This window comes from Camarhynchus parvulus, chromosome 1 (genome assembly GCF_901933205.1).
Source record: "Camarhynchus parvulus chromosome 1, STF_HiC, whole genome shotgun sequence".
Taxonomy (NCBI): Eukaryota; Metazoa; Chordata; class Aves; order Passeriformes; family Thraupidae; genus Camarhynchus; species Camarhynchus parvulus.
In genome coordinates this window covers 30073003-30087009 of record NC_044571.1, presented here as the reverse complement: position 1 = coordinate 30087009, position 14007 = coordinate 30073003, and the positions used below count along the sequence as shown (strand labels likewise).

The window sequence follows — 14007 nt, the reverse complement described above, 5'->3', positions numbered from 1 at the left end:
CCCATCCTGCTTTCTCAGGTCGAAAAAGTTTTTCAGCTTTATAGAAGGCTGTCTAGTGAAGAATTACATGCAGAGACCTTCTACAGAACAGCTGTTGAAACATCCCTTTATACGTGACCAGCCAAATGAAAGGCAAGTCCGAATCCAGCTTAAGGACCATATAGACAGGACCAGGAAGAAGAGAGGAGAGAAAGGTATGCATCTTCTAAAAATCAAGTCTTTGCCACTTGTCAAAAATGCATATTTTTGTCCTGCTTTGCATTCTAAATACCCACCCCAAGAGAAGCTCCTATAGCCCAAATCCTTAAAAAGTTCTTTTTTAATTTCTGGTTTGACTATCAGAAAGCTCTGTTCTGTCCCTTACGGAGAAAATATAAATTTAAAGTGCTGTCTTTTCTGGTAGATTAAATTTGCTCACTTGCTGGCCACTGGCTCTTCCCTACAAGCATTAAACAGTATTTAGGAGGATATTGGCGTATATGCCTTTCCCTTCTTTAGTCTGTGGTAGATTAATTTCCTGGAATGATGCTATAAATCAGACTCACAGGAAATAACCCATCACAAGAACTGTGAAGCAAATGTTTTGGGCAGCCTTTTCTCCTTATTCAGGTGGTGCTGAAGTTCTCCAGGTGTCTTGTCTTAGATGTAAAACCTGGCGTTGTTCAGAGAGTTTGCTGGAAGTCTTCTCCAAACCACTGTGCCGCTGGGAAGATGAGCTTATAGACATAAAATGAGTTCTAGGGTCTGTGTTGCATCTTCTCACTGAAGGGGACAGGAGCTGGTTTACTGAGGTGCTACTGCAACTCCCCACTGCCCTAAAATTAAAGTACTATCCAGCCCTTTGTTTCTTTCCTGTTAGATGAGACGGAGTATGAATATAGTGGAAGTGAGGAAGAAGAGGAGGAAGTGCCTGAACAAGAAGGAGAGCCAAGGTAATAATTGCTTTTGGGATGGCTTTGGGCAGTCCATGCCGAGTAAGTCTAAAGGTCTGTGATTATAAATCAGCATGCTAAATTTCTGTCTCTTATTAAGTGAATGCACAAACCACTCAAAGGGTTTGAATACCTATGCTGTGACTGTTAAAGGTTTGAAAGCTCCCCTTCCTATGACTTAGAGCAAACAAGCTTTGGATTTATGGTAAATATGATTGATCAGGGTCTCCACAGTGTTAGCATTCATCCTTTCTTTGCTTGGCCTCATTTCACACCTTCCACTGAGATGAGGGCGTGTATTTGACATATATCCAGTGTCTTTGCTCCAAAATAAACGAGATTAAACTTTAACATTATGATATATTTTATTAATGTTCCCCTGCTTTGGCAAAGGTATTTAATGGCCCATCAGGCTTTATCATACAGAAGGCCTTAACTTCCTCTTGTTGCAGTTCCATTGTCAATGTGCCTGGAGAATCAACCCTCCGACGTGATTTCCTGAGACTGCAGCAGGAAAACAAGGAACGGTCCGAGGCCCTCCGGAGGCAGCAGCTGCTGCAGGAGCAGCAGCTCCGTGAGCAGGAGGAGTACAAGAGGCAGCTGCTGGCAGAGAGGCAGAAACGCATCGAGCAGCAGAAGGAGCAGAGGAGGCGGCTAGAAGAGGTAGAAACAGGAGACTGGAGTTTGGGGGGCAGAAGCCCCTCTCCCCCTCTTGTTTCTCATTCCTGCGCCCATTTAAAAAGAATTCCTTGTAGCCCCCCAGGATATCTCAGGAAAGAAAACATCATATGAAAATCCCCTTGTAAACAAAGAGTAAAGCACTTAAATTCATGCTTGGGTATTTGAATATAAGACGTCTTCCAAAGCATTTGAATATCCAGCAGCTCCTATGAAGGCAACAGGGAGCCAGAGCTGGGTTGTTTGAAGGCGTTTTTTTGTGGAAGAGGCTCATTCTTTTTTGTGGAAGAGGGTCTAGTCTTTGTCTAGGCTTAGGTAGACAGAGGAGGAGACATAAATTATTCCCAGGTGGATTTTTCTCTCAAGAGTACTGTTTCGGGGGCCATAACATTTTTCAGATTTCCCTTTAAAGCTTTCTCAAACATGTGTTTGGCACTCATTCATGGTAGATGGAAGCCTGTTTTTTAATGTATTACTCTCTCATGCGCAGTAGCTTAGTGACTAAAAACCACCTAGATCATAAAATAATAGAATGATTTGGATTGGAAGGGGCCTTTAAAGGTAGATCTATAAATATGTTTTGTAAATCAGTGTTAAAATTATAATTCTGCAGGAATTACAAATATGTAAATCATACTTTTGTGGTACAGTAAGTATGCAATTTCTGTACAGTATTGGAAGATAAAAGAATGTATGTGGACAATATTGTTCTGTCACACTTTTCACCTCCTAAGATCTTGTGTGCATTTATATATATGTAGATGGAATATGCAGCATGAGCTTCAGAAGTAGGAGGATTTCAAAACAGCTCTTCAGGCCAGAGCTGGGTATGACACAGAGTTGAAGTGAAACCAACGCTCTGGCTCTTCAGGAAGTGCAGGGTCGAATTCCAGTTGTCCTTAAATGACCTCTTGCTTGAGTCTGTTTCAACCTTTCACTTAGCAGTGATGGAAAAACTACACCCAGTCTGGTTTTCCAAATCCTGGTAACGTTTAATGAGGATGCAACCAGGACCAAATGTTGATTTGCATCCCGTGACCTGTTTGCATAACAAGTAATACAAAGTTCCAAATACCTTTCCAGGTCACATTATGCTCCTTATCCCTCTTTTCCAAAGTGCAAATGAGTTTAGTGTTGCTATAAGGAGGGATTGGTAGCTAAGATTCAGTCACACTTGAATCCATAAGGAAAGATGAGGGGAAGGCATATAAGCCCCATTTCTCTTCTGTTTCTTTCCCACCCTTCAGAGAATACCAAGATAAACCTCATAGCACTTCCAACTGTTTTTAGACTGTTTGTGGGGGGAGTAAGTAGTAAAGAAAGATACTAGAAAAATACGAAAATAAAAGATAGTTGTTGTCAAAGGTGGGCAAAAGTTGAGCTACTGTTTAACTGCTCAAATTTTCCTTAGTATGGGAGTTAATGATTTCTTTTAAATGCCCCTTTAATCTCTAAGGTTCTGCAGGCAGTATTTTTTTGTTGAAGAAGAGGATTACAATTAAATTATCTAGGTCATTTAACTTTAGTAATCAGTGCAACTCTTAAAATCTGGATTTTCTTTTTAAAATAAAGGAGCTGCTGCTGCTAGTAGTGGAAACAAAGCATAAAATTCTTTCTGTGTGGGTTGAACTTTTTGGGAATATTGCAGTTATAACAGAATGAGCAAGTAAAAAGAAAAGGCAGTTACCTGAAAGTTATGTTTAATAAGTCCTGCTTTTTAAAATCCAAAATAAAACTGACAGCTTCCACAACCACAAGACAGCATGTAATGTAGATTGTATTACTGAATAAGGTTGCATGGTAACACATGTAAAATTTGTAAGATCAAAGCTTTTTACCTTGTAGGGGTCTGTAACCTCTGCCTGGTTCCTTGGAGGCATAAATAGGAATGAGTTATAAAATAGGTGAGTTCAAAAAGTTTCCTTTTGCAGGTGATGGTGTAGGCATATTGTTCATCAAGTGCATTAAAAAAAAGACTAACATTTAGCTTTCAAAAAAATCCCACTTAGTTAATTGGATCTTGTGTTGGAAAAATGTATGATCCCAAGTGGTTTTTAACAAAACAGCAGCCAAAAGAAGCTCTTTCAGATGGGGGAAGGGTAGTAGACACAAATTTAGATAAACATCAGTGTTGTGACACAATTGAAGGCCAAAATATTGAAATGTTGTCACTTTGTCCTTAACTCACCCCCCCTGTTTTGATGAAGCCTGTAAACAATGAGGAGCTTGATAATGGGAGTCAAGATTAATGTCAGGCATTGAAGCTCAGGGCGTTCATAAATGAGTTGATATTTTTACCAGACTTGCTGTCTTGTAATTTTTGCTTGTGTAAAGTATGTATGCATATACCTATTTAATATTCTTTGGTAGAATTTTATGCATTAGATAATCTTCCTGAACAAGTTGCATATACTTCCCCCCCTCCCCGCTTCCTAAATTAAAATTGAGGGCTTGTTCTTACAATGCTGGCACAGAGCCTAGACAGTTTTGACCGAGACTGTAACAGGAACGGTGTTTAGGACATCTGCCAAAAACTCTAATTCTCGGCAGTATTAGAGAAAAGATTACTTTTTAAAAGGCATATAGGTGACTTTTAAAAGTTGTTGTTGCAGTAACCCTGTAGTTTGTGTCTTACTGAGGAGGTGAAAATGACATGTGGTGAAACTACAGAAAATTACGTGAGAATTTTGCGACTGGGATTTTGTCCACCCCCACCCCTCGTTTAAAAGATATATAAAGACTGTCAACTATGTAGGTGTTTAGATAGTTTAAACAAGAAATCTGACCTGCTCCTGGCTGTTTTAATGGGATTCTGTGATTCTATTCAGCAACATGGAGACAGCAGCTGAGAATGAGAAAGCATTTGAATTTGTACTTGCAAAACTGAGTCTGGCTCAGGAAGCTAAGAATTGGCTGTGCTGGAATCCCATTCTCTGTGGACCTCCACAGTTCAGGGTAGCTTCATTAAATGATGTTTCTGTCCCTGGTTATGAGAACCATAGATGGATGTTTTTGAAGTGGTAGGTTACAGCTACACTGGCAAGTAGTACAGTCCTGTAGAAGCAGATTGTGGAGCACAATAATTAAAGTGCTGAGGACCTGAAGACTTCATGTGTTTAAAGACAGGAGGAATTCCTTTGGACTGGCTGAGGTCTAGACTCTGTGCCTGCTTGTGGTTGGAGTGCATCAGCCTTTTTAATTTCATCCAAAAGGTGTGGTTGGCACTCCAAGACATCTTCAGAATACGAAACAAAACTGGATAAGTGGAGATGTTTGGATGATTCACTTCAAAAGAGCACTCCTGATCTGAACCAAGATGCTAATGTAGGTGTACCTGCAGGCAATTTTTGCCAGGGCTTTATTTCTTTTACAGAAGGGGAGCTTATTCTTATCTACTTAATTTGAATTGGTTGCATCTTGGATTGGTACTGAGTAAGAAGTTCTACTTCTGGTTTATCTCTAGTGTGGACAAAGCAAAAATTTCTTTATTAATCTTGCCAATTCTCTTTCTAAGCTGATACCAGGCTACCTAATTCTTTGTGAAAGAAATAATTAATGTAGGTATCATCAATCTTCTTCTGAATATGAGACATAGTAATAATATTTTAGGAATTTAAAATTAAAGGATCTGTATCTATCTTGAGGATTTCACTGTAGGAAGAAGGGCCTGAATTCGTTGGTATAGACGAACTGCCTGTGTAGTTGCATTGCCCCCTCCTGGTAAATTGTGCTCTACTGCATGGACTTCCAGTTTGGAGATGTCAGGTTCCATTATGAGATCATTATTATTGCACCCTAAAACCAGGTTTTGACACTGTATTTTCTTTGTGGGTTTTAAAATGTTGTTTGCATAATAAATGCCCATTTTGTGAAATGCAGTAATTTGAGGCAGTATGGGCTCTGTCAAAATTCTGTTTTGGCATGTCTGACATTTCTTTGAAGAGATCTTGCCTAAATAACAGTTTGCTCCTTGGAAATAGGCTTTTCATCTGACATGTGCAAGAAAGTTGGTAATACCATACCAACTTTAGAAGATCTGCATATGCATCCGTAAGTTCAGGAAACTAGATCTATACCTGCTGTATCTTGGACAACAGTGATTTATGTCAGGCCTTTTTTGTAGTTCATGACCAAAAATTACAGTATCTGACAATCACACAAACTAAATTTAGAAGGCAAATTTTTATATGTAGAAACACGACATTGATTTTAACTAATGGTTTTCCCTGTCCCACTCCTGTCCTGTGGGCAGGCCTAAGGCACACAGTGATCAGGTTTTGGTGTCCTCATGGAAGAGTTGCTAGAGCCAGTCAGGAAGGCAACCTTGTGCCAATAGATGGATGCCAGAAAGTCAGTATAGGACTGGCTCTGAAGCCAGGTTGGGTCAACTCAACTTGCTACAAACCACCTTTGGCATTGCTTTGACAAGATGTGCATAGGACCCAAGAGATGGTTGTCACTGTAGGTTTCCTCTCCCTGGGCATGTTGAAGTAAATTCCACTTCATTTATGACCACTGGTTTGATGCTGAGGTTTCAAAGGCCCATGCAAAGGAAGTGAAACCTTTATTATACATCTAGGGTTGGGAATAAGGGGATCATGCAGTGTGTTTGTTCAGGCTCCTGCAGTGCTGGATACCTCCCTTCCCACTCACTTGGCAGGAGGCTGAGACAGTGTCTGATGGGAGGGTGGAAGTGATGCTGAGAATCCTGATCTCCCTGCCTACTTTGGCATATAGACAGTAGCACATTTGTGAGATTTGTCTTAAATCCATTTTCCCTCCTATTCCTTTGCTGGGTAATAAATATCTGCTGATGTGCTGAGTTAGATATCTGGATCAAGGTTTCATTAAAAATCTCATATTTTGACAATTGATTTTGTTTATTTTGTGCTGCCATGAGAAACTGGCTCTCTTAATCAGTTTGTAGCTCATTTTTTCCTCATATTAAGTTCAGTTATTTATAATTATTGCTGAATACTTCTGAATTAATTCAAGAAGCGATGAATTTGCCCATCTTCCTTGTAGTGAGAATGATGGCATCCTGAGATCTTCAATATATGCACTTAACAATGTCAACACAATATTGTTTGAGTTGATAAATGTGCATATTATATTAACAGTCAGCAGTGTGCTGTCTCTTACATCCTCAAGGCAGCAGAATTATTGTACTTCACGTCTTAGTTTTCTTAAACAAAAGCCTGTCAGACTTGATTAGCCAAGAAGGACCTGAATATATTGACTTAAATGTAGAAATTGCTTGACACTGAGGCATATATTCAGAAATAAAAGTGCTTGCTTAATCCTTTTACAGTGCTTAAAAAATGAAGGAGGGGAAGCAGTGAAACCTATGAAATGCACCGTGTGCTGTAGCTGCCTTGCAGCGCTTTTGCTATTTTTATATCTACATTCATTGAAGAGAGTTGGCTTAAGCACGAGTGAAAAGGCTGGTAAATGGATTTCGTTAGAAGAGATGCAAGAGCAGGGAAGCTGTGTTTCTGAGAAGATACAGAAAGAAAGTGTGGGGGATAAAAGAGTTTGTCTTGTGGAACAGGAAGGTGGTAGTGAACCCAGGATGATGCTATGGGCCAGGGAAGAGGGCATGATAGTTACAGCGTGGGTGTGTTTCAACAGTGGTCTCCAGGAAAGTCACATCTTCCCCCAAACTGTACTTAATGAAGGAGAATTGGAAAGCAGCCTGTATTATTTAAGTGCTACTAATTGGTGGAATCACAGAATGGTTTGTGTAGGAAGGACCTTTAAAAACCATCCTGCTCTAACTTCCTGGCCTTGGTCAGGGGGCACCTTTCAGTGCTCAAAGCCCCATCAGCTTAGCCTTGAACACTGCCAGGGATGGGACATCCACAATTTCTCTTGGCAGAAAAGCTCAGAAAACCCAAGAACCATCTTTTCCCTTCCCCCTAGTATTTCTTCTCCACTGTCATGTCAGAACAGATTCCAGAAGATGGAAAGGCTGTTGATATTTTAGTTCCTTCATAGTAATGCAGGAAAATGTTCCAAGCAGAGAAAGCTCATCCCACGAAGTAACACAGCAAGTGTAGATCAGCCTTTGCTTTTTCAGTTGAGCACAACTATGAAACTCACACCAGTAACTGGATTTGTGAACCCAAAGTAAAGCTTAGTGTGAGTGCTCTTTCTTGCTGGACTATTTGAAGTATCTTAACATAGGCAAATCTGGGGCAGCTTTGCTCCAACAGAAATTTGGGGTAGTATTAACCTTAACATAAATGTGATAAGGAATAACCAATGTAGGTTTTCATTTTTGTTCTTGGGATTAAATTTGTGCATGCTATCTTTTGGTTTAAATTTCTTAATTTCTTCCGTATTTTTTTAGTATGTTATAGAAACCTATAAAGAAAGTAAATGTAATGATATTCCCAGTTGATGGTTGAACAGGAGACAGCTGGGTCTTTTGACACTTAGGCAGTTGTGGGAGGCTGCCTGGGATTTCGAGGTAGGTGGAGTAACTGGATGCTTATGCTGAAGTGCAGGAAGAATTGGTCACGACTACATGGGCATTTAAAATGTCTTCTCTGAAGTCATATATGGTGCTCCATAGGCATAAATGAGTCAGTTCATGCTTTCTAGAGCTGTTTTCCAGGTTCTTTTCAGACTTGAGCAGACCTAATCAGCACCTGTTTGTAATTGGGTCATGTGTGGAAGCTTATCTGTGTAAGTGTAAATCTTACTTAGCTGCTTTTCCTCTTTTACATATAGGTGCATTTGATGTTTTGGGAGGAGCTGAGGTGCTTTTGGCCAGCCTTCCTTCTCTCTTAGGCAAAGTTTGGCAGTTCATTAAATTAAGCTTGATTGTTGGACCAACACTACAAAATTCTTAGCAGACCAACTGTTTTAAGAGACAAGCTACTTACAGAAAGTTCAGATAGTTGGCATTTGAGTTAGCTGATTTAGTAGGGCTGATCACTCCCTTTTGGCAACAAGTAGATTGTTGATGTCAAGAAAGTTGTTATCTCTGAGTTCAACAGTTGTTTGAGGATTGGGGTTGGTTAGCCTTTCTTGAAGAAAGGAGTGAGTTTCCACACCTGGATTGTCATCAGGAATATGGTACATGACATTGTGTGTGTGCATGAAGAAACCAGAGAGTCTAAGTGAGGCTGCTTCTAGGGATAGATGTGTGCTGGGTATGAGTTTAGTTTCCTGGTGGAGCACTTGCATAAACTGTTTTGTCATTCAGTTGCAGAGCTTGCTAGTCCTGGTAAATCCCGCTCTTCACCATAGAAAACAACCCCACCTCTTTCTTTGATAACAACAAAAGTAAAACTCTGTGGTTTCTTTTCCCTTTTTGTAGCAACAAAGAAGAGAAAGGGAAGCTCGAAGGCAACAAGAGCGTGAGCAAAGGAGGAGAGAACAGGAGGAAAAAAGACGTCTGGAAGAAATGGAGAGGAGGCGTAAGGAGGAGGAAGAGAGAAGAAGAGCAGAGGAGGAAAAGAGGAGGGTAGAAAGGGAGCAGGTGAGTCCATGATACAGATATATGTGCAATACGTTTGTTTCTTCTAAATTCTAATTTAAGTTTTAAAAAAGTAGTAAGCCTAAATCAACTTAGAGGCAACATAACACTAACTCTTTCATCTTTGTTGTTTTTGACAGCAAGTGCACTAACATAGGATTGTAGGGCTTTATGGAAAATTCTGGCAGCCTCAATATTCTCTCAAAAAAAGAAGTCTTGTTGCAGTACTCCTTCTAAATTCAGCTCATGCCCCTGGGCTGGACTAAAATCACCAGAATTGGCAAAATTATGACTGGGGCTGAAAACTGTTTCTAGGCTTGTCTTGCTGGATCAGTGGTTCTTGCAGGACATGCCCCTGATCAGAAGGCCTCCCTAGGGAAGGGCAGCTCTGTTGCATGTCAACTTCTGGCACACAGAATTGGTCATTGGCATGAACTTTGAATACTCTGAATTTGAGATGGAATCTTTGAGCTGCACAGGATTTTCCATCCTAAAACTTCAATATGCAATTTCCCTCTCTTATTCTGTTTAAAATCAGTAACGTATGCCCATTCAGGCAACAAGTATATCTTAAGTTATGCCAGTGTGCCCTTAATACATTGAAAGTACAACTGAGAAACTTGTTGAACTGTGAATTTCAGCTGCTATATTTATGCATGAAATCTGCATGTTTTAAAATCCGTTAATAACTTCAATCAGGGTGATAATCAGAGCAATACTTACTGTGCATGTACTGCAAAATATTGATTGCAAATAAAGGGCCAAAACTTCTGTCCTAGAGGCCGATTGATTGTAAATTTCCCATTAACTTCAGGAATGCTGGGTTTGGCCTGACATACCTTAATTTTTTCTTACATAAATTCGCTGTATTTAGATCACTGATGATTGTGTTACTGGGAAATTTTATTGTGTTTGTGTATGTTTCAAAGATTCTTGAGTCAAAAGGAGAGAAGACTAACCAATGGGAATAAATATATGGAAAATCTCTTAATTACAGCATAGCAATTTGCTTTTGGGCAGACACTGGGTATTCCCCCAGCTGCTTTTTAAACTGTTGAAATGCTAATTACGCACAGTGCCAGTAATGACAAATGGTTAATTGGTGTGGCCAAGCTGAACCACTCTGAATTTTTATTCTTTTTTTTTTAGAAGAAAAGACACGTTCCCTCTTAGAATTTTTGTTAACTCAAACTGTGGCTCAGCCAATGTGCGTAACAGCAGTATGGTGTATCTCATCAGTCTGTCACAAGACCTCCTATAACTCCCATCACTGTATCACTGATCCATTAATTTCTTTATGCATACACTGTAAATGTGTGCGTGTGCTTGTGTGTGTGCGCATGCACATGATACATACTTCCATTAATTGCATGATAGGATGTTACCAGCTTGGGTTTGGTGCTTCAGAGTTTGAGTTCTTCTAGGGGGTAGGTGAAGCGAGGGTAAATGTCTTGACCTGTTGAGGCTGCAGGTGAAGAGGTGGCTAGATGGCAAGAGCAAGCGAGTTTGGTCTAATTTCTGTTTCCTGGTGGATGTTTGTTTGTGTCATAACCATCGCATAATTCAGCAAGGCTGGCAGTGTTTGCTCAGGAGAGGCTTCTGGTGAGGGCGGCAGGGGAGACTTGGCAGGGCAGGTCCCAGCTGCACTTGGCAGAGCCCATTTGGGGGAGCTTGCTCCAGTTCTGCCTACACTATGCCTGGCTCTAGCTGTTGCTAACAGTTCATCGCACCAGTGCAACACACTAATGTTTAATACAACTTGCATGTGACTTTGTATTGGCTGTGTTGAGTCAGACTTGCTGTGTTTTAACTTACCAAAACAAGTGCATTTTGCTGCTTCTTGAAACCACTTCCAAAATACATAAATGAGCACTGGCCTGTGCCGGCAACATTTGCAGGAGTGCACATTTCAGAACAGAAGGGCCAAAATGTAATGCTCAGGAGTCAGGGTTTCCTAAATTGTTCTGCAGGCACTAATCCATCCTGAAGTGAGTCTCTCATTAAAGCTGAACTGGGGAAGTAGCGTGTGGTGTTCCACCCAGGGGGTTCTGATGCATTCCTTTTGAATAAATTTATTGCTGGGTAATTTCTATGTGACAGGAGTATATCAGGCGACAGCTAGAAGAGGAGCAGCGGCACTTGGAAATTCTACAGCAGCAGCTGCTCCAGGAGCAGGCCATGTTACTGGTAAAGCACTGTATCTGTTTTGTTCAGTAGCTATAGGATCCATTTATCCAGCCAGTCCTAGGCTTCCCTCAGTCGGGCACAGCTGCACTGACAGTATGACAACAAAGGAGCTTGATTAAAAGGCCATTTATGCTAGTGTTGTGGGCTGACAGGCACATATGAGAAGTGCTGTATGGTCACACTGCTTTCTGGGCAATAAGAGGAGGCTTTATGTTAAAGTGGAACAGTTCTGGTGTGGTGGTCGAGTTTCTGAACAGACCTTGGCATTCAGTGAAGAACTAGAGTGCTTGTGTTGCAGATCAAAAGCACACATGATATGTAAATCCACCCCAGGATACAATGGCCTAGTGTTGGTCTAAATCATTGTTTTATGAACTTAACACTGGATTTAGTATAAACAACTCTTTTTTTCCCTTTAATAAAAATCAGATTTGTCATAACTCTCCAATCATGTCAAGCTTAGCAGTACACTCATGACTTTCCCAACATAAGACACAAGTCATATGGGTCTAACTTAGCTCTTGGTTACACATTAACAATAAAGCAAACAAGCAAAAAAACAAACAAACAAAACAGCAACCAGAAAGGTGCATTTTTAATGGGATTGGTAGGGACACGTCCACCATACAGTCAGTGTCATGTCTTGAATTCCTCCCCCATTCTCTCAAAGGAATACAGATGGCGAGAGATGGAGGAGCACCGGCAGGCAGAGCGACTCCAGCGGCAGCTGCAGCAGGAGCAAGCCTACCTCCTGTCGCTGCAGCACGACCACAGGCGGCAGCAGCAGCAGCAGCAACAGCAGCAGCAGCAACAGCAGCAGCAGCAAGAAAGAAATAAACAAAGCTATCATACCCCTGAGCCAAAATCCCACTATGAACCTGCTGAAAGAGCACGTGAGGTAAGTCCTGCTAGTGAACAAGAGTCTGCTAACTGCTCCTCTGCCTGCTGCCATCAGCATGACTGCAGTTCTGCTACACCAAAGCACCACTCATAAGGAGCAGGATATTTTAACTGTTGGTTACTGGTTTTCAAGCCCTAGGGCAATTTCTGAATACTTCTGCTGCAGTCACTGGAGTTCAGACTTTTTGAGGTGTAAAAGTTGGAAAGAAGGTCTGGAAGGCTGCAGAATAAGGGGGGCTTGGTTTTGGAAGTATCATGTCAGGAAGTTGTATCTGTGCTTCTTCAGACATGTTTTCTTAGGAAATGTTGGTGATTTGAAATTGAGAGGCAGTTGAAAAGCACAAACCTATGATGGATGTTAATACTCAGCACATGTGTACACATTTGGTGTTTTGACTTACACTTTTCAAAATTTCCTTCTCACGAGCACAAACCTGAATTTCATTAGTTTCATTTTTGAAATGTTAAGTATTCACTGCTGAGATCATGTCCCACTCTTTTGAAACTATGGTGCTGCCTTCTTGGACTTCAGGCACTTACGTGATCTGAAGTGCTGTGTCTTTCAGTGTGTCTTCAGTGGTCCATGAGTAACATTGGTGAGCAAGTGAACACCTCTTTGATGTATATTTGGCTTTCTTTCAGTGATCTTATTCTTCTGTTTCCCTTAAGCACCATACTGCCCACAAACCACCAGACTGGGCAATGTTAGTCAAAGCTCTTAATGGCATTCATCAGCTGCATGTGGGAACTAGGTAAATACATTTTGGAACAAGAACAGAAAATATATTTAGGCCTGCTAAACATGATAAAATAGCTCTCGGTTCAGCTTCATCCAGCAGTGCCTCTTAGTCTTTGAAGTACTATTGTTTGGGCTTGGTGGATGCAAACTCATTTTATTCTAGATGCTGTTGTCCAGGTTCTTAATAAACTATGTTTGTCCTTTCTCATCCATTCTGCTTGATGGTTGAAGTATCTGATGTGTCTTTCTTACTTGGAAGAAGTTCAGACTTGTCTGGTATGTGATGGTGCAGACATGGAACCAGCCCTCTTGTCCTTGTTGCATGCTCTTGGCCCACCTCAGTGAAAGCATCGCCAGTCTGGCACTTCTGTCCAGCCTGAATGCTGGCTGGGATTTGGAGGATACAGAACTGTGTCTGCTTCATTTTCCTTTCAGAGCTGAAAAGGAGAGAAAAAGATTCAAGTATTCCATCCTTTAGGAGAGCTACTGACTCAGTTGTTTTTCCTGTTGTAGTCTTTCTTTTGTGATTGCTCTAGCCCGAAAGAGTAAAGACAGAAAAATTGATTAGTAGTCAGATCTTCCCAGAGATCATTGTGTAATAGTCTTTTTAAAAAGTGTGATAGAAGTACAGCCATAACGTGTTGATACCTGGCAGTGGGAATGGCACCATTTAATCCAGCAGCAGGCATTAACTCTGACATCACGCTTTACATAAAACAGTGAATTGGAATGAGTGTTCTGTGCCTCATACTCTCAGCCATACTGCTCTCTAGAAAAAGTGTCCACATATAGAGATGCTGACATTGGGATGGTAAGGTGAAGTGGACTGACCTTCCTGACTGGCAAAGTTTAATGGTGATTAGTTTTGTTTCCTCATTACAGTAGCAGTGAGGATGTAAGAAAAAGGAATTCTGAGATTGGCTTTGGGAAACAGCAGGGAGCTTAGAACTTAATATCACTTCCAGGTCCAGACAGTCAGATGACTGGAATAGGACCTGTTTCTGTCCAGGAATGCACTCTATCTCCTTGCCACTTGTCTGGTTTGAGGACATGTCGCTCATGCAGTTCATGTGCTTTGTAGAATA

At 41.0% G+C, this 14007-nt stretch overlaps 1 protein-coding gene across 12 annotated transcripts in view; it reads left to right on the top strand.

Annotated features, from left to right (window-relative positions):
* MAP4K4 (mitogen-activated protein kinase kinase kinase kinase 4) overlaps nucleotides 1–14007 on the top strand; it is a 165522-nt gene that overhangs the window by 119078 nt on the left and 32437 nt on the right. For 11 of the 12 annotated variants that reach the window (XM_030971728.1, XM_030971744.1, XM_030971719.1 and 8 more), the window contains exons 10-15: nucleotides 19–194; nucleotides 860–932; nucleotides 1385–1595; nucleotides 8938–9099; nucleotides 11197–11283; nucleotides 11954–12181. In XM_030971728.1, coding sequence (XP_030827588.1) covers nucleotides 19–194; nucleotides 860–932; nucleotides 1385–1595; nucleotides 8938–9099; nucleotides 11197–11283; nucleotides 11954–12181 — 937 coding nt within the window. The remainder of the gene's footprint in view (nucleotides 1–18; nucleotides 195–859; nucleotides 933–1384; nucleotides 1596–8937; nucleotides 9100–11196; nucleotides 11284–11953; nucleotides 12182–14007) is intronic. The other variant, XM_030971685.1, reaches the window with a different exon arrangement.